Raw genomic sequence first — 21,165 nt, 5'->3', positions numbered from 1 at the left:
ATATATGAAATGTGTAGGTAGGTGTAGCTCAAATGAAATTTCACAAATAACAATCGTAGTTGACAAAAAATGAATGGGATTTCGAGTCATCACCAGTTACAAAAAATGATTAGAATGGCTGCAGTGTGGAGTAGAGTTGACGAGGAGCACCGAATGTCGTGTTAACGTTGATATATTTCTGACGGGCATTCGATTTCACCTCCTTCGCTTCTTCGGCTTGCTTCAGTGCACGAAGGACTTGATCGCCATCAATGATACCGACCAAAGCTTCGTCTGAAATATTATTTTCTTCGCAATGAAAAATAAAGTTCCCTCACCATTAAGAGATATTTCATAAACAATCGCTTTGGCAGTTTCCAGACATTCACACTGTATTTCAGCTCGCATCAGCTGCTGGAACACTTCACCGAGACGTTGAATGAAGAGGAGAATTTTGTAGGATTGCTTCTTCCATTTGGTTTTAGAACACATTTGCTCGCAGAAGTGAAGTGCCAAATCTAAGACTTTCGCGTATCCATTTGCAGCTGTTCCTTTTCTGAAATCGAACAGTTAATTGATCTCAATCCGAGTCTGATTATCAGACGAGGGCACTCACGTTTTAACAGTTTCCGGTTTCAGGAAAAGATCTTTTGGTGGTTCTATGAATGCGGGCATCTCGGCTAGAATCTCAATAACTGCCAACTCAGAAAGAACTATCCATCCAGATTCGGAGAAGGCGTATCGTGTGAAACAAGTTAGAATCGAGACGAAAAGTTTGTAGTTGGAAATGTGCTCCGCCATACTAACTCCTGCGACTCGTTTCGCTTTGTCGACAGATGTCACAATGTTCCAGTCGAATGAGATAGCCAGAAGCTCGTCACACAAAATCCGAGGAACACCACTTTTCGAGAAATGATTACAAATCTTCTTGTTACTCTTCAAATCCTCGTGCAGGAGATCACTGGTCAACATCACGATTGCTGCCTTTCGATGCTTCGGGAAATCGGAGATGTTGCTTTCCAGATGACGTGCTATCTCATCACCCATTTTGTCCACAATATTCACAATTTCATCGTCAGAAAGCATAGTTGGAGCCTTCATTCGTCCATCGAGTAACCATTCCTCGGCAATGTTAACAATCTGTAATCCGGTTAGATTTTAGAATTATTAGTTTTCTGGAAATTCCTACATCTACGCTATTCTTCTCGAAGAGGGTCCGAAGAATGAATCTCATCGTTTTGTATAGTTGAACCTGAAACAATTCATTTCTTCATTTTCCCAAGTATCTTCAGCAAGTACCTTTGCTTCCACACACTTTTCTCCTGGCTGCAAGAACAGTTCGATCATGGATTTGAAGAGAGGAGCGAAGAATCGTCGTTGAGCGAGAAGCTGCAAACAAACTCATTATTATTAACTTGGGAACACCATATCAATCAAAAGCTTCTACTTGTTTTGTATCTCACTGCCCAACACAGCATCAATCTTCTCATAGGCGACTCTTCTCTAACAAGTTTCGCGTGTTTATCATATCAGCGTTATCCTCCTATTCAAGTACTGGTTATGGATGAAAGCTACAGTATATAAGGGCGGCTTGGATAAGATTGTAATATCAAGAAGATTTTATTACTTTTTGAGTTTTCCTAATTATTCAGTTCAGATAGTATACTTTCAGAACCAAGTATGCAATTGCATACCGCCACATTTATCGCCTCCTCATTGTCGGGCATTGCCCTTCTGTGCTCTCTTCTGGCTCTTGGCCAGATCTTCAACAATGTTCAGGAATACTGGACTGAGTTGGACACCGAGATCACTAACTTCAGAGTAAATACTTGTGATAAACACAACGCTCCTCTATCAACTGAAATTTTCAGCAAGAGACCGATAATATGTGGAAAGACCTGGTTACGATTGGAACCAACGCTGCTGCTAACAGACGTGGACGTCGTAATGCTGGATACACCGAGGGGTATGCAGGAAACGCCGGAAGCTACTCCTCTCCAAGCGGCGCCGCTCCAGCTCACGATTTCGGAGCTCAAGCTCCAGCTGGACCAGCTCCATCAGGAGGATCCTGCCAATGCCAATCTGCCTCTGAGAACAAGTGCCACGCTGGACCAGCCGGACCAAAGGGAGCCCCAGGATCTCCAGGACCAAATGGAGTTCCAGGACAAGACGGAAAGCCAGGACAAGACTCTTTGGATGTTACCCCAGAACCACAAGACACTGGACTCTGCTACTACTGCCCAGGAGGACCACCAGGAGCTCCAGGACCAAACGGACACCCAGGACTTCGTGGAATGAAGGGAGCCGATGGAGCCCTCGGCCGCCCAGGACGCGACGGAAACCCAGGACACCCAGGAGAGATGGGAGCCCCAGGACCACAAGGAAAGCAAGGACCAGAGGGACGCCCAGGAGAAAAGGGAGCCGATGGACGCAAGCCAATCGGACGCCCAGGACCGAAGGGACAACGTGGACCACAAGGAGAGCAAGGACCAGTTGGAGAGAACGGAAGAAACGGACCAGTTGGGCCAGCTGGACCATCAGGACCACAAGGAGGAGCTGGAGGACCAGGAGAGAAGGGACTCGATGGAGGACCAGGATCCGAAGGAAAGGTTGGAAGACCAGGAAAGGATGCGTGAGTTTTAGCACAGTAGATTTCAATCTTCCACTTCTAATTTTCAGCGAGTACTGCCCATGCCCAGCCCGTGGTTCTCACGGAGGAGCCGGAGGACGCGGTGGATCCGGCGGACACGGAGGATCAGGAGCCTACGCTGCCGATCACTACCAGAAGGCTTGAACTATCCTGTCACTTTTCTCATAATGAACATTTTCTATACAAAAATCTCTCGTTTCTTACCTTTGGATACTCCACTTGAGCGAGTTTCGTAACTGTCAGAACAAGACGATGGAAGGTTTGGCAAGCAGAAACTAGCGATGCTCCACCGACTCCAGAGCACATTTCAATCAGCACATAGCATGCGTCTCGGAAGATGACGAGCCTGAAAAAAGCCAAGAATTTGAATGCTTAAGAATGAAATGAACTTACTGCATCCGGTTGGAGAAGAAATTCACAGGAGCGAACACAGAGAAGACGTTGAGAAGAGCTGTACATCCAGATACGATTCGTTCGCTGGCACTTTCCGATAAGAGACTTGCGTTGACTTCTGTGCAGTACTCTAAGACACTTTCAAGCTCCTTTTGAACGTATTTCATTTCTGACGAATCTGTGTAAACTGCATCAATTTCTCGGCGCATCAGACGATTCAGATATAGAACATCGTACTGAGCGACTCCGTAAATATTTGTAGTAAGGCAGGCATCGAACAACTCGTGAAGTTTTGCCACATCGAAATGCACCAAATTCGGATAAACCAGCTCGTTCTTTCGTGGTACTGTAGCTCGTCGAAGCAGCGAGAAGAGCAAGTTCGGATGATCTTTGCTTCCCGATGCTCTTGAAGCGAGCGTTGTGTTCACATCTTCTTCGAGATCATCTTGAGTGTATTCGGCAACAAGAGATGAAGACTCCAGAAGAGCACGGTAGAGTTTCTCGGGACGGGTGTAGTGTCCAGTGGTGAGCATTGCAGAAATTTCGACAGCAGAGAAGTGGAGGATGTATCCAACGATCATACGACGAACTGCGAAGATTCCTTGTGCATAAGTGTTGTCTCTTGCGTTTTCTAGTGTGAGAGCAGAGCAGATGAATGGAGATGTTGTTAGTTGTTCGATGATGTTTGAAGATCTCATGAAACATAATACTGGTTGAGAGAATGGACAAGATATCGAGACTAAACGTTGCATTAGTCGGAACGCAGGCTCCAGAAGTGCAGAAAATGGCAAATTGAATGGTTGTTTCGATTTGACGAACTGCTCGATGATATGAAGCACATAGTGAAGGCCTGTGAACGAGTCGTCGGTCTTGTAGAGCTCTTTTGTATTAGCGTATGATGGACGGAATGCAAGAAGGTAGTAGCAGATATTGTTTGTATCCGTAACACGATTCCGGCATCTAGTGACATGACTGTCGATAGCTTCCGAAAGAGTTTCGAGAACTAGTCGAGCAGTTTCGCCCCTGGCGAAGTGTGGATTGTCAGTGTCTTCTTCTGGAATACAATCAACATTTTTGATGATAATAACACTTCTAATGTCTTACCTTTCGACAACGAATCATCAATTGTATACTGAATGGAATTGGAACAAATCGCGATTCGAATAGCCCTAACATGAGAGGGTGCTGACTTTCTTGTTCGCAGTATTTCCAGCATTTTCGTTTCCACGGCTCCTCGAGTAGCCATCACGTCTCGCAAGATTCTAGCAGCATACAATGAATGAACTGGATAATCATCAGCCATATGAAGATAATGGAAGACGAGATCCAAAAGTGTGCATTGAGAAGCTGAGATGATTGGGCAGAAGATGAGTGATGGTATAGAAGCAACGAGTATGTCGCTAGATGTCACACGTGCGCAGGAACGTAGAGCTGGATGAAGAACAATCGCACGAGAAATGATTCGCAGTGCGATCAATGCAGCGTCGGATGATGGAGCTTGACGAGTAACATGTGGGTCGTTGTGAGCTTGGCAATCCTCCATAATGACTCTTGTGATCTGAAAAAGAAAAGTATACCATGCAAAAAGTTACGGAGACTTACCGATCTGAACATTGGAGTATCGTTGAGACACTGGGTCAGCACTGCGATATGAATGTCATCCGAAGCCACTGATCTAGGTTCCACGATTCCGTGCTCAAGAAGGGCATTAGTAGCACGTAACGACCATTCAGCGAGCTCCCACATTTGAACAACATTGTTGTAGCTACGGAAGAGGAAGTGTCCCAGAATACTTTGTGTCACAAATTTAATAAATGGAGTGGCATATTCCGGAAGAGATCGATGCATAAGAAGAGTTGTCATGAGTTTTACAAAGGCTAGCGAAACATCATACTGCTTCTCAATACATTCTCTCATTTCCAATTCTTCTTGCAATCCTCTCAATCGATCTCCTTCGACGTAGCATAGTTGGTTCTGATGTATAACGTGCCAAATTCTCGGTGCAGTCTGTTTCAATCGAGCCACAGAAGTCAGCAAGTCAATCAGTGCAGCTTTCAAAGCCAGCGGCACAGATGATGTAGATAATGATGCTGCAGCAGCGCACATTGTCCACGATGGATCGTCGGAAAATCTTGTAGCAGCTCTCTCGTTAAACTGAGCAACTTTTGTGGCCATTCGGAGCCAGGCTACAAGCCCACTAAGCTCCTGCGCTGGGATTTTGATCTTGTCTCCGGGTCGAAGGTTGATATTTAGACTCTGGTTGTTCTGACTTTGTTGGAAGCTTGTGCTCATGTTAACTGTCTGATTCTGATTGAAACGAGAGTTGGTTACTGATTTCTGTTCTCTGTACAGCCTGTCGTATCCCTTTAGAGCACCGGTCAATGATTCCCAACCATAGGTGTCTGGTCCAGAGAGTTCTCTTGAGAAAATATCGAAGAGAAGTCCCGCAGTGAGTTGATTCTTACAAACAGCAGCACACAATTCAAGGTAAGCAACTGAATGAACGACATGATGATTTGGAATACGTGCACGCTCCAAGAGACGGCAAAGCTCGATCTGAAAAGTTTCAGAAGTCAAAAAATTTAAAATTCTAAACAGCTCTAACCGATCTTTCAGTACTGAACGACATGCTGCTCTCTTCAATTTGTTCCTGAAGTTCTCTTTCACGATACGTTTTTGGCATTCGCTGATGAACGTAATCTGTAACTTGCATCTCATACAAATCCACAAAACAGCGCAGGAAATTCTCATAATTCGACAACGCCGAGTCGTAGTTATTCGTGGGGTCCGTAGTCGAAAGCTGTGCAGTAACCTTGTCATTCAAATTCACAGTTTGATTCCTTGGATCTGGCTTCTTTGTAGATGCAGGCGTCGCGGCTTCCTTCTGGTCGTCGAGAAAATTGAGTTCATCTGTCGAATTGCGTTCAGTTTCCATCAACTTTGCGGGAAAATATGAGACCAGTTGTTTCAGAAGCTCATCAATGATAATGAACTGATGGGCGAACCGGAAATGCTCCGACTTGATGATAGCTTGTCGAAGATAATGGAAAGCCATATTTCGAATAGCTCGATCAATGACTCTTTCCACATCTACTTTGATATTTTCGATTCCCAAATGATCAGAGGGTGAAGAGGCTATAGACTTTAGAGAAACTGCACAAGCAAGCTGGAGAGTTCCACATAGTGCTTGATCTGCCCAGTCCGTCTCATTTCGAATGTGCCCGATCATACTGGTCAACACTTGTGTAGCGTCAGGCACTGTAAACTCTCAACAGGGGGTTAGGACTTCAATTTTAAGATATTCGTAATTTACCTTGTGACAATACTTCGCTAGATGTAAGTTTGATGAGGGAAACCCATGCGGTCAAATTGCCAACACTCAATTTCTCTGGAGGAGCAGCCTTAACGAGTTGGAAGAGATAATTCGAGATGTGAACTGCATGTGATCCGGGAAATTCGCAAATTGACGAGATGCATTGAATGATTTCTGTTCGGGTCTCTTCAATCACATTTCTCAACTGAAAATATCAATTTTTCTGATATACTGATTCATTTGTTTCCCTTACCAGCTTCTGATGCTTTGAGCCGCCCAAACCGTTGACTTCTGGATTCTGGAGAAGAGCGAAAACGGACTGGACGTTAAAAGTGTTCAATCTTTCTGAAAAAAAAACAACTTTTTGAATTGACTGAATCAAAAACACTTACGAAACAGCATTTTTATCATATTCTCATGGATGAATGCACCATCTAGGAATTCGGTGACTTGCGATGGAACATCCTCTCGATCCCATTTCAACATTTGACGAACAACGGCGGCTAAGAGTCTGAAAAAGAGACGAATTGCAATTAGGCATAAGCGTGTCATAATACCTGTGAGCATCATAATAGCAAACGACCGCACAAAGTCCTCGGTTCAGACCTTCGAAATGCATTTTTTGAGCTTCTCCCGCTAAGATCAAGTCGCACGCTTCATTGACTCTCAGCTCAAAAACATCGGAAAGAATTTTCGCTTCCTCAGATAGCTGCTCGAATCGTGAGAGCTCCACCCCTTCGACTTCCAACTTCTCATTCTGTGCTTTCGCTTTTTCTTCAGGTGTCCTCTTCTTAAAATTCTTAGAAATTTGTTAGAACTGCTGTTCAAGATAAAACATACGTACCGGGTTTGAGAGAAGATTTATCATTCGCCATTTATATTGTTCCAGTCGAACGAGAAGCTGAGACAGCTTGTCATCGTCGTCGAAATCAGTGAATGTGGTTACATATTCGTGAAAATCACGAATATCCTTCCACATTTCGACTGCTCTGTAAATTTTGAACATAACAACTGAGAATATTGCAAAATTTCGACAAAAACAAAGCAAGAAGCGCATGGATGGTTTATCCTCGATGAAATTTGAAGAATTTCGTGAAGAAAAACTATCTAAAATGTTTATCTTTCGATTCAAAATATTTATTTGAACTATTATCAACTACAAAACACCTTCCCCAACAATTACTGAATTGAAACTGAAATTTCAACAAATTCTTTTTGAATATTTTCGCATATGCTCTCTTCCTGTGTATTATTGTTAGAGACGCAGACAATCCTTGAAATTCGTATTTCGAGGCGAGTAGTACGGTAACACTCGTTTTCACTGTGCGCGCGACAAGACCCGAGCGCGCCAAAACGCCGCCAATTTGAAGGGAACATTTTCGAATACTCGCACATTCTTGTTGTTTGTGTCCCTGGCCGAGGCGCATCGATTCTCTTTAGTTAGCGCCCGCGCCCCAGTTTTTTTTCTGTGTTCCCAACATCCCTTTCGAATTATCGTCTCTGCGAGTCCTTGAATGTAGAAGGCATTCGAAGTTACTGCGATGACTTTCGCTAAGAGACTATTTTTTGATGTTATATGACTGCGTTTCCAGGAAATCACATCTGCCAGACGTTGGTCAATTCTAGCCCTTTTTCTTTTTTCTCCCTGTTCGGTATTTATATTCATAATAGGCGATCGTTGCTCGTCGTCTGGTGCTTTTTTTCTGCTTGCAATTTATCTCGTGCTCGTAATTTATCTATGTTGATTTCTCAAATCGGATTTGCAGATCTCAGAATGAGCGACTCGGACAGCGATTTCATGGACGACACGCCCAAAAAGAAGGCACCAGCAAAGAAGACAACTCCAAAGAAAAAGAAGAATGATGACGGTAAAAAAACAATAGTGATTGATGATCGCTATAATTTGAAATTTCGCAGCCGATACATCAATGGCGATGACAGAGGAGGATCGCAATGTCTTCACATCCATCGACACGAAAAACGGTGGCTCAAAGAAAATGGCTATCGAGGATATCTACCAAAAGAAATCCCAACTCGAGCATATCTTGCTTCGTCCGGATACTTACATCGGATCCGTGGAATATACTGAACAGACGCCCATGTGGGTCTTCAACACCGAGAAGAACCAATTGGAGCAGCGTGATATCCGCTACGTTCCTGGTCTTTACAAAATTTTCGATGAAATCTTGGTTAACGCTGCTGATAACAAGCAGAGAGATCCAAAAATGAACACCATCAAAGTTGTCATTGACAAGTGAGTATAAATCAGAATTTAACCTAGTTTCGGTGTTTTTTTAGAGAGAGAAATTCGATTTCTGTGTACAACAATGGAAAAGGAATTCCAGTAACTCTACACAAAGTTGAGAAGGTCTACGTTCCAGAGCTCATCTTCGGAACTCTTCTCACATCATCCAACTACAACGACGACGAGAAAAAAGTTACCGGAGGTCGTAACGGATACGGTGCCAAGCTTTGTAACATCTTCTCTACGAAGTTCAAATTGGAAACTTCTTCAAAAGAGTACCATAAGAAGTTTTCCCAAACATGGGTGAAAAACATGACCAAGGAAGCTGACCCAGACGTTGAGAAGAGCACTGGCGAGGACTTTACCAAAATTACCTTCAGCCCAGATCTCAGCAAGTTCAAGATGAAGGAGCTTGATGATGATATTTGCCATTTGATGGCCCGACGTGCCTACGACGTAGCTGGATCCACCAAGGGTGTCACCGTTTTCCTTAACGGAGAGAGAATCCCAGTCAAAGGATTTGAGGATTACGTTAAAATGTACACTAATCAGTTTCAAAATGAAGGAGAACCGCTCAAAATCGCTTATGAACAAGTTGGAGATCGTTGGCAGGTCGCTTTGGCTCTCTCGGAGAAAGGCTTCCAACAAGTATCTTTCGTTAATAGTATCGCTACTACCAAAGGAGGACGACATGTCGACTATGTTGCCGATCAGATGGTTGCCAAATTCATCGATTCTATCAAGAGAAAATTGACAAAGACTGCTATGAACATCAAGCCATTCCAGGTAATTAATCATCACAAAGTGTATTACTCCTTATTGTAAGCCGATGAGGACACAACCTAGTTATATGAATTCTTTGGAATCTCAACGTAGAGGAGCTCTGCATTTTCAAAGAATTTCTTTGAGAAAAACTGATTCGATTCTTCGTCTCGGCTTTCATAAGAAAAATCAAACTGCGACGCTTTAGTGGTGCTGAAGCAAACGTCTATTCAGTGTCTAAAGGCGCGACGCAACATCAGAACTCTATTCGTTTAGGCGTAGTTGAGAACTGAAAATCAAACATATTGATTACTAAAAGGCGAATCTGAGGCATTGAACTAACCAAGAGACATACGAACAGCTCATATGTTTTCGTTCTGAAATAACCGAGACTATTTTTCAGATCAAAAATCACATGTGGGTCTTCGTTAACGCTCTCATTGAGAATCCAACTTTCGATTCTCAAACCAAGGAAACGATGACTCTCCAATCTAAGTCATTTGGATCTACCTGTACATTGAGTGAGAAGTTCTCTAAGGCTGCTGGCAATGTTGGAATCACTGACGCTGTCATGACATGGGTCCGATTCAAACAGATGGATGATTTGAACAAAAAGTGTTCCAAGACGAAGACCTCGAAGCTGAAGGTAAATTTGTTAATATTCAGAAATTTCCATATTTTTATTCGATTTCCAGGGTATTCCAAAGCTCGAGGACGCCAACGACGCTGGAACAAAAAATTCGCAACAGTGTACGCTCATCCTTACTGAGGGAGATTCTGCTAAGACTTTGGCGGTTTCCGGACTTTCGATCGTCGGTCGTGATAAGTACGGAGTCTTCCCACTTCGTGGAAAGCTTCTCAACGTTCGCGACGGTAATATGAAGCAAATCGCGGATAATGCTGAAATCAACGCAATGATCAAGATTCTTGGACTTCAGTACAAGAAAAAGTATGAGACGGATGATGATTTCAAGACTCTCCGTTACGGAAAGGTGATGGTGATGGCTGATCAAGATCAGGACGGTTCACACATCAAAGGTCTCGTCATCAACTTCGTTCACCATTTCTGGCCATCCCTCATTCAGCGTAATTTTGTTGAAGAATTCATCACTCCTATTGTGAAGGCAACGAAGGGAAAGGAAGAGATTTCTTTCTTCTCGATTCCGGAATATTCGGAGTGGAGAATGAATACTGAAAATTGGAAAACCTACAAAATCAAGTACTACAAGGGATTGGGTACTTCCACATCAAAGGAAGCCAAGGAATACTTCTCCGACATGGTCCGCCATCGTATCAGATTCAAGTACACTGGAGCTGATGACGACAATGCTGTCGATATGGCTTTTTCGAAAAAAAAGATTGACGAGAGAAAACACTGGTTGACCAAGTGGATGCAAGAGAAGAAGGCCAGAAAGCAACAAGGACTCGCTGAGGAGTATCTTTACAACAAGGACACTCGCACGGTGACATTCAAGGACTTTGTCAACCAGGAGTTGGTTCTTTTCTCCAATTGCGATAATGAACGTTCCATTCCATGCCTTGTTGACGGGTTCAAGCCTGGACAAAGAAAGGTTCTCTTCGCTTGCTTCAAAAGAGCAGACAAGCGTGAAGTCAAGGTTGCTCAGTTGGCTGGAGCTGTCGCCGAACTTTCTGCATACCATCACGGAGAAGTTTCGCTGATGGGAACCATCATTAATCTTGCTCAAGACTATGTTGGATCTAACAACATCAACGTGTTGCTTCCAATCGGACAGTTTGGTACTCGTCTCCAAGGAGGAAAGGACAGTGCTTCGGCTCGTTATATTTTCACCCAGCTTTCTCCAGTCACACGCTCCGTCTTCCCAGCTAATGATGACAATGTCCTTCGTTTCTTGTACGAAGAGAATCAACGTATCGAGCCGGAATGGTACTGCCCAATCATTCCAATGGTTTTGGTCAATGGTGCTGCCGGAATCGGAACTGGATGGTCTACCAACATTCCTAACTACAATCCACGGGAGCTCGTAAAGAACGTGAAGAAGCTTATTGCTGGAGAAGCCCAGAAAGCCCTCGATCCATGGTACAAAAACTTCCGCGGAAAAATCATTCAAATTGATCCATCTCGTTATGCTTGCTACGGAGAGGTCGCTGTACTTGATGACAACACCGTTGAAATCACTGAGCTGCCAATCAAGACCTGGACTCAGGAATACAAGGAGAAGGTTCTCGAATCGTTGATGGAGAGTACAGACAAGAAGACCCCAATCGTTTCTGACTACAAGGAGTACCATACTGACACCACTGTCAAGTTTGTCGTCAAACTGTCGCCGGGAAAGCTTGCTGAGTTGGAACGTTCCGGAGATCTTCACACTGTTTTCAAACTTCAACAAGTCATCAATACAACCTGCATGGTTCTTTTCGACGCTGCTGGATGTCTTCGCACATATACCACTCCAGAAGAAATCACTCAAGAATTCTTCGATGTCCGTAAGGAGAAGTACATTCAAAGAAAGGAATACATGGTCGGAGTTCTTCAAGCTCAAAGCAAGCGGCTCACCAATCAGGCTCGCTTCATTCTCGCTAAGATCAACAACGAGATCATTATGGAAAACAAGAAGAAGGCGTCTATCGTTGAGACCCTCATCAAAATGAAGTTCGATCCAGACCCGGTCAAGAAGTGGAAGGAAGAGCAGAAACTGAAGGAGCTTCGTGAATCTGGAGAGGTGGAACTCGACGAAGAAGACCAAGTTGATGAGGAAGGAGACGGAGAGGGAACATCAGCTTCATTTACCACGAAGGTTCTCGAAACCAGACTATCCGACTACGACTACCTCGTCGGAATGGCACTCATCAAGCTTTCCGAAGAAGAGAAGAACAAATTGATAAAAGAGTCCGAGGATAAGCTCGCAGAAATGAAGGAGCTTGAGAAGAAGACTTGGCAAGATCTCTGGCATGAGGATTTAGACAACTTTTTGGTTGAGCTTGACAAACAGGAGGCAAAAGAAAAGGCTGACCAGGACGCCAGTATCAAGAATGCCACCAAGAAGTTGGCTGCTGATGCGAAGGGTGGCCGTGGCAAGAAAACCATCGCTGCTGCTGAGGTTCTTCCATCGAAGGACGGACAACGTATCGAGCCGAAGGTTGATGCTGCATTGAAAGCCAAGTATGAGAAGATGTCACAGCCAAAGAAGGAACGTGTCGTGAAGGAACCAAAGGAGCCGAAGAAAGAGCCAAAGAAGGAGAAGCCCGAAGGACAGGACATCAAGAAGTTCATGTCTCCAGCTGCCACCAAGTCTCCAAAGAAGAAAGAGAGAGATGGATGGTCAGATGCCGATCAGATGTCTGGATCTGATGTTGAATTCAACGTGAGTTAATGGATATGTAAAAAACAACAAATTTGAATTTTTTCAGGAACTCTCCGACTCCGATAACGACGAAGTCGTGATTCGTAAACCAACCGCAAGAAGCACTGCACAGAAGCGTAAGATCGAGTCAGACGACGACATCATTCTCGACTCCGATTCGGATACAGAGAAGAAGAAGAAACCAGCTGCCAAGAAGCCAGCACCGAAGAAGAAGAAGAGCGAGTTCAGCGATTTGGAAGGGGCCAGCGATGATGATTCAGATGATGGTACGAAACCATCGACAAGCACCAAGAAAGCTGTTCCAGCAAAGAAGGCTGCTCCGAAGAAGGCTGAGCCCAAGAAGAAGACCGTAGACGAGTACTTCTCAAAGAAGTCTTCCAAGAAGGCAGCATCATCTGAGGATGACGACAATGATGATGATGATTCATTCGTCATTGCTCCGAGAGAGACAACGTTCGTTTCTTTAGAATATAACATAATTTGATTGTTAATTTTTCAGTGGAAGAGCTCGCAAGGGACCAGTGTCATACGCCACTCTTGACTCGGATTCGGAATAAATAAGCATCAACTGTTCAATGTTTTTATCTCACTTTTCCCAGTTTTTAAACCCCCCCCCCCCCTCTTTAAATTATTTCCGCGATCTCCATCAACTCATCGTTTCCAAAACGTTTTCTTTTGTTCCTCAAATCGCAAGGAATCCAAGCGAAATTTCTTATCCCTAATGTTTAATTCAAATTCATTTTTTGTAAGAGTCGAGACCCCCTGTACTATAAAATAGCAATCAATTGTGTCGTACTCTCACTCACTCCCACTTTCCCCCATCATTATCCCACTTTTGTAAAAGAAAAACTGTTCTGCAACATCGGGCGAACTCTAAAGTGTTCTAATGAAATTTTTTGGATTATCCCTCATTTCGCCTATTGTCCGAATCCAGAAGATGCAAATCTTCCGTCCCTATTCAGAGGTAAGAGACAAGTCGTAAATTGTCTCTGTACGTGTCCTTCGTCGTTTTTCCTCTTCCTTTCCTTGTTCCTACTGTTTTCCATTCGCCCCCTATCGATCACTTTCGTGTCCTTGGATGCCTTCCAATGTATTGTCTCCTACCGTTTTGAGGTCGAACATTTCGAGAGAATGAGGCTAAACGAGGAGAGATTATAGAAACGAAAATCTTCTGAGAGATTTGGTATCCAGATAACGGATTTTTGCAGTCAGAATATGTTATGAAAGCTTTTAAAAATTAAAGAGAAAAAAGTTCTGCATAGTTTGGCGCCAAGCTGAATGTGTCTCTAGTCATAAGCCTGAATTGATGAGGTTACTATGACTAACGAACACATCCAGCGTGGCACTGTTTAGCAGAAAAGCTTACCGTATAATAACAAAATAAATAGAATTAAAGAAGAAGAATCTTCTGAAAATATTCAAAAAAGTTTTTTTTTGGTAAAAGTAACCGGGACGTCAGAAGAGAAAGAAAGTGACAAAATGTCAAGAGATGGCGGGAGAAGAAGAAGGAAGGGGGCGGAGCGTCGGTAAAGAAAAAAAGGAGAGAGGGAGTTAGAGAACACGGGCAAAAATAGAAGAAAGTTTTGAGTAAAAAATAGGGCGGAGTCTGAAGCAATGCTTGATCGAAGTTTGAAGCGTGAGCAATGGATAAGATTACGGTGGGGAAAAGAATAACGAAGGATCACTGGAAAATAAGAATAAGGTACTTTGCGAACAGTGTTTCTAAAATGATTCAATGTACTGCACACAACCAGTTTTGATGAAAATTAGAGATATAATTAGTAGTAAGGTCTAAATTTTTTCAACCCCAAAAATTCAATGAATACTAGATAAGCTGCTACAGTTACTGTTTTGAGATGGTGTAATTGTAAGCATTCAAGGCTATTTTCACCCAATCCAGATTTAAGGGACCGGAAACTTGTCCCACTTTCCAGACACTAATTTTACACTTGATGATCCAAGAATTTTGAATTTTATTTTGAAATTCATCCAACTGGCTCTGCAAAGTAATTTGTCAGCTTTATGAAAACTAGTACCTAATTATGAAAATCACATTTGATTTTCAAATTTACATCACCTAGTTGGCCTTGTAACTCGATACAAACTTCCATCACTTCGAATTCTAAACATCTGAAAAATGAAAATGTTTTTGTTCTGAATATTTTGTTCATGTTGGAATGGCTCGAAGGTTCTCGAGCCACAAAGTACCGTAAATGTTCCGATAGAACTTCATTCTACATGTTCACTTTGAGCTCAATTATCTCGTTTCCTTCAAAAGATAACAACCATTTTTCAACTGATAAAACGATTTTCATAGCATCACCAACATTTTATCAGTTGACTAATTTTCGATATGTCTCATAGAAACCGAGATGATTGAACTCAAAACGATTTTGAACTTTGTTTTCCTAAATACTCTCAAGAAGAAGAAGAAAAAAAAATCGACTTTGAAGACCGTTGTTTTTCACTGAAAATGCGATATTTGGTACTGAAACTGATATAACTCGGCTGAAACTGTCGAAATGATTATAAAATTTCAGAGTTGCCTAGATACGCCATCCTTGACTTATTCGAAAATTTTCATCTAAATAGAAATTGACAAGGTGTTGTGGTTCCCTTGTAATAGAAGCACATCCTATACTTGCAATTTGAGTCCATATATCTCGGTTCCTGTAACTGATATCAAAAAGTGGCCCAGTGACTAAATATTTTTGATGTTATGATCGACATTTTGTTAGTTGAATTCTTTTTCGAATCTTCTACTGGAATTGTAATATATGTTCTCAAAGTTGGCAGTTTGGGTTTCCTTCTGAAAACTAGAGTAACTTCAGTATCTTGACATTGAGTTAAAAAACAAAAAGTTGTACAATGCTCTGTAAAAAAATGAAAAATTTGGAATCTGGAATTGGAAAACTGAGACCGTAAAGCCGGTAATAGAAGGGCTATCACACTGTCAAGTTCGAGCTCAATTAACTCAATTCCTATGCAACGTTATCGAAAACGTTTCAACTAACAAAACATTTCCGACATTATGAAAAACATTTTATCAGAAAACACATTTTTGAAATTTTGCATAGGAACCAAGAAAAATTGGTTCAAAGTTAAACGCCAGTGTCTCTTCTAGTAAAGATTTTACGGTAATTTCGGTATTATCACATCTTTCACGAATTCTTGGTTTCTCGTGAATTTTTGGATTCCTTTAACTTTTTGAAAAGAACATTTGACACCAAATTTAGTGATCATTGAAATTTACAATCCAATATTCCTGAAAATTTATTTTCCAATTCAAGTTCAAAATAATTTTTTCAAAAGATCAACACTCACATAAAAAAAGATCAACACTCACACTTATTATATCCAGAAGTAGTAATGATAAGAATCTGTGAATAATTTTAATGAATCCATAAGATCATCAATCTTTGCAGGAAGGAAGTCAACAGAAGATCCGGAAGTCGTAGAAAAATTGATTACTAGATTCACATTTTCTAAAATAATTGTCATTCATGAGTTCCCTTTTATCACAAGCATCAACTCTGATTTTTTCGAAATTTCGAGACACTGTGCATCTGAGTAAGGTAAGATTTTTTGAAAGGACCATGCTTTCAATAGATTCGAGCAAACAGGATTCAAGTCATAATTTCTTTCATTTCTCTCAATATTTTAAAAACCAACTCGTATAATCCAGTCATTCTTCATAATTCCTTTCCTACTTTAAATCCTTAATTGCTTACGTTTCAAACTTTAATCAAGCATTGCTCCAGACACTTTGACTCCGCCCACTTCCGCTACACTTCCCCCAACTCCGCCCTATTTCCATTTAAAGCTTTCTACTATTTTTGCCCGTGTTCTCTAACTCCCTCTCTCCTTTTCTTCTTTACTGATGCTCCGCCCCTTTCCTTCTTCTTCTCCCGCCATCTCTTGACATTCTGTCACTCCCTTTCTCTTCTGACGTCCAGGTTTCTTTTACCGAAAAAAAAACTTTTTTGAATATTTTCAGAAGCTTCTTCTTCTTCAATTCTACTATCTTTACTATTATAAGGTAAGCTTTTCTGCTAAACAGTGCCACGCTGGATGTGCTCGTTAGTCATAGTAACCTCATCAATTCAGGCTTATGACTAGAGACACATTCAGCTTGGCGCCAAACTATGCAGAACTTTTTTATCTTTAATTTTTTAAAGCTTTCATAACATATTCTGACTGCAAAAATCCGTTATCTGGATACCAAATCTCTCAGAAGATTTTCGTTTTTATAATCCCTCCTCGTTTCGCCTCATTCTCTCAAAATGTTCGACCTCAAAACGGTAGGAGACAATACATTGGAAGGCATCCAAATCAAAAAGAACCCCGAAGTTATCACTCTAACATATTTTCAACCAAACCGTCAACTTTGAGCTCATACATCTCGGTTCCTGTAAGAGATATCAAAAATTAATAAACTGAAAAAAAAAAGTTTATCAAAATATCAAAAGTATTTTATCAGTTTACTACTTTCTGATATATTTTACAGGAACTGAGATAAATTGGCTCGAAGTTGACGGTTTGGGCGGCACTGTTTTCAGTGTTTTCATAAATTCCTAAAGTGCAGGAATCTGAAATTTGAATTGCAGGAAATCTACAGTTTTATTTTTTAGATACGCGACGAAGAAGCTTAATCTGCCTGTACGAAACAATGCCAAGAGTTTCAAAGCTTCTTATCTACCAAGAAAAACTGTTTGAAAATTTTTCAAAGGAGCTCCAAACTTTTTGGGAAATTTCAGGGTAATTAGGAACCGTTTCAGATCCTCATCCTTAGCCGTTTCCTACTGAAAACCCAATTTTTTTTCTAAATTTTGTCATGTGCCTTTATGTACCTAAAAACCTGTAATAGAAGGGCTTCCACACTATCAAGTTTGAGCTCGCCTATCTCAATTCCTACGCAAGATATCGAAAACATGCCAACTGACCAAAAATTATGATATTATGATAAACAATTTGTCAGTTGACAACTTTTATATATCTTTCACAGTAACCGAAAAAAACTAATTCAAGGTGAGGAGGCTCTTCTAATACAGGTTTTGTATTGCACCTGTTTCTAGACGTTCGTGTAGTCATGCAGCTATTCCAAGCACCTACGTGAATCTCAAAGATCACCAAGATCTCAATCTTTTTAAATCATATGATATTTGAATTAATATAACAGATTCACATGCCGATTTTACTGTCCCAACCCAAATGCATCTTCAAAAAATTTCGAATAACGTGTCTCTCCTTCCGTTCCAAGTCAAGGAAAAATTTGAAATGTTTACCTACTTCTACCGTTTTCTTCTCAACCCTTTGTGACTCATTCGCGCCATCTGTCTTCGACAGAAAAAATCTCTCGAAAAAATTTGAAGATATACGACCATAAGATTGGTTGTGACATGAGGCACGAGTGTGCGCTTTGCAACAACATATGCTAATTGAAAGATGTTTTTCATTCTTTGTTCTTTCACAACTTGCCGACAGTTACTCGAGATGTCTGGCTAGACAGTCTACGACTTATGATAACGGATTGAGAGATGCGAAGATAATGAAAGGGAAAACTGAAGAGACTTTGGCAAGCAGTTCCAGAAGAACAAAAGATCGAAATCTGAATTCAGTTAGGAGGAGTGAGAGGAAAACTCTACCAGAACACCTCCTCTCAACTTTCACCTTTGATTCCATATATCTCATTTTCTGTTAAAGATATCAAAAAGTTGACAAAATATTTTTGATATTATGATGCATATTTTTTAGTTGACCACGTTTTGATATCTTTGACAGGCACCGAGATAAATTGACTCGAAGTTGGCGGTTTTGGTGACAATGTTTTAGGTATTTTCATAGATTTCTGAAACACAGGAATTTGGAATTTGAATTACAGGAAATCTGTAGTTCTACTTTTGCGCTTCTTCTTTTAAGATAAAAATGCCACATAGTGTTTCAGAATTTAGAATTCATCGTAAGGAACAATATAACGCATTTCAAAGCTTCTTAGGTGATTGGTTACGATGGTTGGCTGATCCCATCTAGATAAAGAACCGAATCAGCCTGTCTATAGGTAAATTTTGACTTCGTTGAGACATTAAAAGTTTCTCCAATTTTATTAAAAGCTAGAGATTCAAACATTTCAATATAGCTATTTTTGAAAAAAAGTTTAAACATCTCATTTTGCACTTTTGGAAGTGAAACCGATAGAAGTCCAAATGTACCTAATTGAGCTAATAAAATGGAGTAATTGTGAATTGATGGGTTCCGAATAGGAGAGTTTTAAAAGTACAGATTTCAAATTTCGAAACCATTGAGAGCAGGAATGAGTTCATGAGCTGGGGACTGTGAAGTGAAAACTGGGATCTGGAATTTTTCGATATCAGAAATCGAATTATTTGAAATGCACACACATTCAAAGCTCAAAAAAAAACAATTTTGCTGCTCCTGATAAATATGGTTGGAAAAATAGAAATCCGTTTTGCCGTTCATTTTTTTCACGTCTTCGGAGAATATACGAAACATAATGATGTACTGTAATTTGATGCTAAAAATTTCTTAAAGAAATAATGGTAAGTGGCAGAAGAATGAGTCCAACAAAACAAGATTTCTCGAAGAATCAGTTATATCAGACCCGAGTGTACGGAATGAGCATTTTCGAGGTTTTCGGATTTCAAGAACATTCGGAATTTCAGAAATCTGAACAACTCGAAATTTTTTGGGATTTCGTATTTCATTTTCCGGGTGTGCGAAATGTTATTTCCGTAAAACAATAGAAGGGCCCCTACACTGTCGAGTTTGAGCTCAATTATTTAAACCTATGTGAAAGATATCAAAAAGTGTCAACTGACAAAACACTTCTGATATGATAAAAAATAACTTATAATTTGAACATTGTTTGATATCCTGTGAAGAAACCGAGAAAAAACTCAAAATTATTAGCTTGAGTGTCCCTCTATTCCAAAAAGAGAAATTGATAAAAACCACTGAAGATATTTTTCAGCTCGTGCCACAAGTCCCAGATTTTGTCATATGTTTTTACAATTACAGTTAAATTCTCGAAGCTTTCATTTTTAATTCCAAGTACTTAAATTGTGTTCATAATTCGGAATTTTTCGAACTTTCAGTACAATGTTCTGATTCTTCTAGTTCCGAGCTCTGGTTCGGTACGAATTTAAATTTTTACAGCAACCTATTGAAGTTCATAATATTAACTTTTTGTACAAGTCCGTAGACTTTTAACGACGTTTTCTGATAGTTCCAAATTATTCTCCTTTTCTGTTTGCCGACAGAATACACAAAAAGTTTCCAGGTCGATGTAAACGAACGTTCTAGGTGAAAATTAGAAAATTCAAATGCTCTCTCTCTCTCTTCTTATCTTTTGCCGATCATGTTGCTTTTAACCTCCTTCTTCTTCTGATCCATGTCCTTTTCAAAGTGTCACTGAACAACCATTGCCCAAAATTAACTATCTTTGTGTTTGTCTCTTCCTCCGATTCCCATCTATTTTTTTCAACTACCTTTACCCATCAATCCATCTTGCCCTCTTGTACACCATTTCTACCCCATCTGGTTCCATCTCATTCCTGTTGAATCGTCTTGAATCATGCCTTCTTCTTCTTCTGATTCTTCCACCGAGTCGTCGTCGTGTGTCGGAATACCACCCGCCAGGGTTTTTTATTGCTTTTCTTTCTTTGTGCGTGTAAATTTCGAAACGATGTAAACGGACACAAGAAGAAGGAGGAAAATGATGATGATGATGAAAATGAGAAGGGGGGAGGGAAAAAACGGAAAAGATTTGAATCTGGCTGGTGGCGATGACCGGATGGAATCGGAAAGAAAACTGAGACAAAAGACAAAGACAGTTTGGAGTATTTTGTTGCACTTTTAGGTTTTTGTGAAACTGAGTCAACTTTTGCGGTAAGCAGAAGGAGAAGAAGAAGAATGGAATGGAATGGTGAGAGATGGGGAATGAAAAAAGTGAAGGTTCTTAAATCCCGATGGAAGTGGCCTGGGAACTGGATGAAAAAATTAGAAGACCATAACTGATATGGAGGACGCAAATCAATTAAAGGTCTACCGAATAATCTCAGATCAAGGAACTAAAAATGTTAGCACACTTACAATATCCCATACCCGCTTTCTGGATGAGCAGAACGGAAAAATTTTATACAGATTTTAGGAGAAATCGGAGCAAGTGATAACCAACATCATAACTATGAACCGAATAGAAAATTCTAAATCTTTCAACTTATATATCACATTATTAAGCAGCTTAAGGGCTACAAAAAACTCAATTACACAGTTGTTCTACTTCTTCATAGAAACTGACTGGAATGCAAGATACCGTAAGCTCTATTATTCTTGTGCAAAAAAAATTGGAGTTGTGGCCGAATTTTCACACAAGTTAGGCCACCGTATTTCAAGGAGAATTTTAGAAAACACAGCCGGCAAACGAGTGCTACCGTAACCCAACAATAAATATTTTCGCAAA

General features: G+C 40.8%; 3 protein-coding genes across 3 annotated transcripts; 2 read left to right on the top strand and 1 right to left on the bottom strand.

Moving 5' to 3' along the window:
* Positions 1-109: 109 nt before the first annotated feature.
* Positions 110-7,314, bottom strand: Cbr-npp-3 (the record flags this gene model as incomplete). Its single annotated transcript, XM_002630952.1, has 15 exons — positions 110-273; positions 318-535; positions 596-1,119; positions 1,169-1,231; positions 1,279-1,368; positions 2,834-2,975; positions 3,023-4,076; positions 4,127-4,580; positions 4,625-5,578; positions 5,628-6,280; positions 6,336-6,540; positions 6,589-6,680; positions 6,728-6,846; positions 6,893-7,125; positions 7,180-7,314. The coding sequence occupies 15 exons, from the start codon at positions 7,312-7,314 to the stop codon at positions 110-112; spliced, it is 5,100 nt and encodes a 1,699-aa protein (XP_002630998.1).
* On the top strand, positions 1,660-2,773 carry Cbr-col-84 (the record flags this gene model as incomplete). Its single annotated transcript, XM_002630953.2, has 3 exons — positions 1,660-1,800; positions 1,851-2,611; positions 2,659-2,773. 3 exons carry the CDS (start codon positions 1,660-1,662, stop codon positions 2,771-2,773), a joined length of 1,017 nt encoding a protein of 338 aa, XP_002630999.2.
* A 795-nt stretch (positions 7,315-8,109) lies between the features above and the next one.
* CBG02746 lies at positions 8,110-13,243 on the top strand (the record flags this gene model as incomplete). Its single annotated transcript, XM_045242446.1, has 8 exons — positions 8,110-8,203; positions 8,253-8,589; positions 8,634-9,366; positions 9,746-9,988; positions 10,038-12,329; positions 12,402-12,686; positions 12,733-13,139; positions 13,186-13,243. The coding sequence occupies 8 exons, from the start codon at positions 8,110-8,112 to the stop codon at positions 13,241-13,243; spliced, it is 4,449 nt and encodes a 1,482-aa protein (XP_045092217.1).
* Positions 13,244-21,165: the final 7,922 nt, after the last annotated feature.

This window comes from Caenorhabditis briggsae (assembly GCF_000004555.2).
Source record: "Caenorhabditis briggsae complete genome, chrII, whole genome shotgun sequence".
NCBI lineage: Eukaryota > Metazoa > Nematoda > Chromadorea > Rhabditida > Rhabditidae > Caenorhabditis > Caenorhabditis briggsae.
Note: the sequence above shows the minus strand (reverse complement) of the source record. Positions and strands in the feature narration are given on the sequence as shown.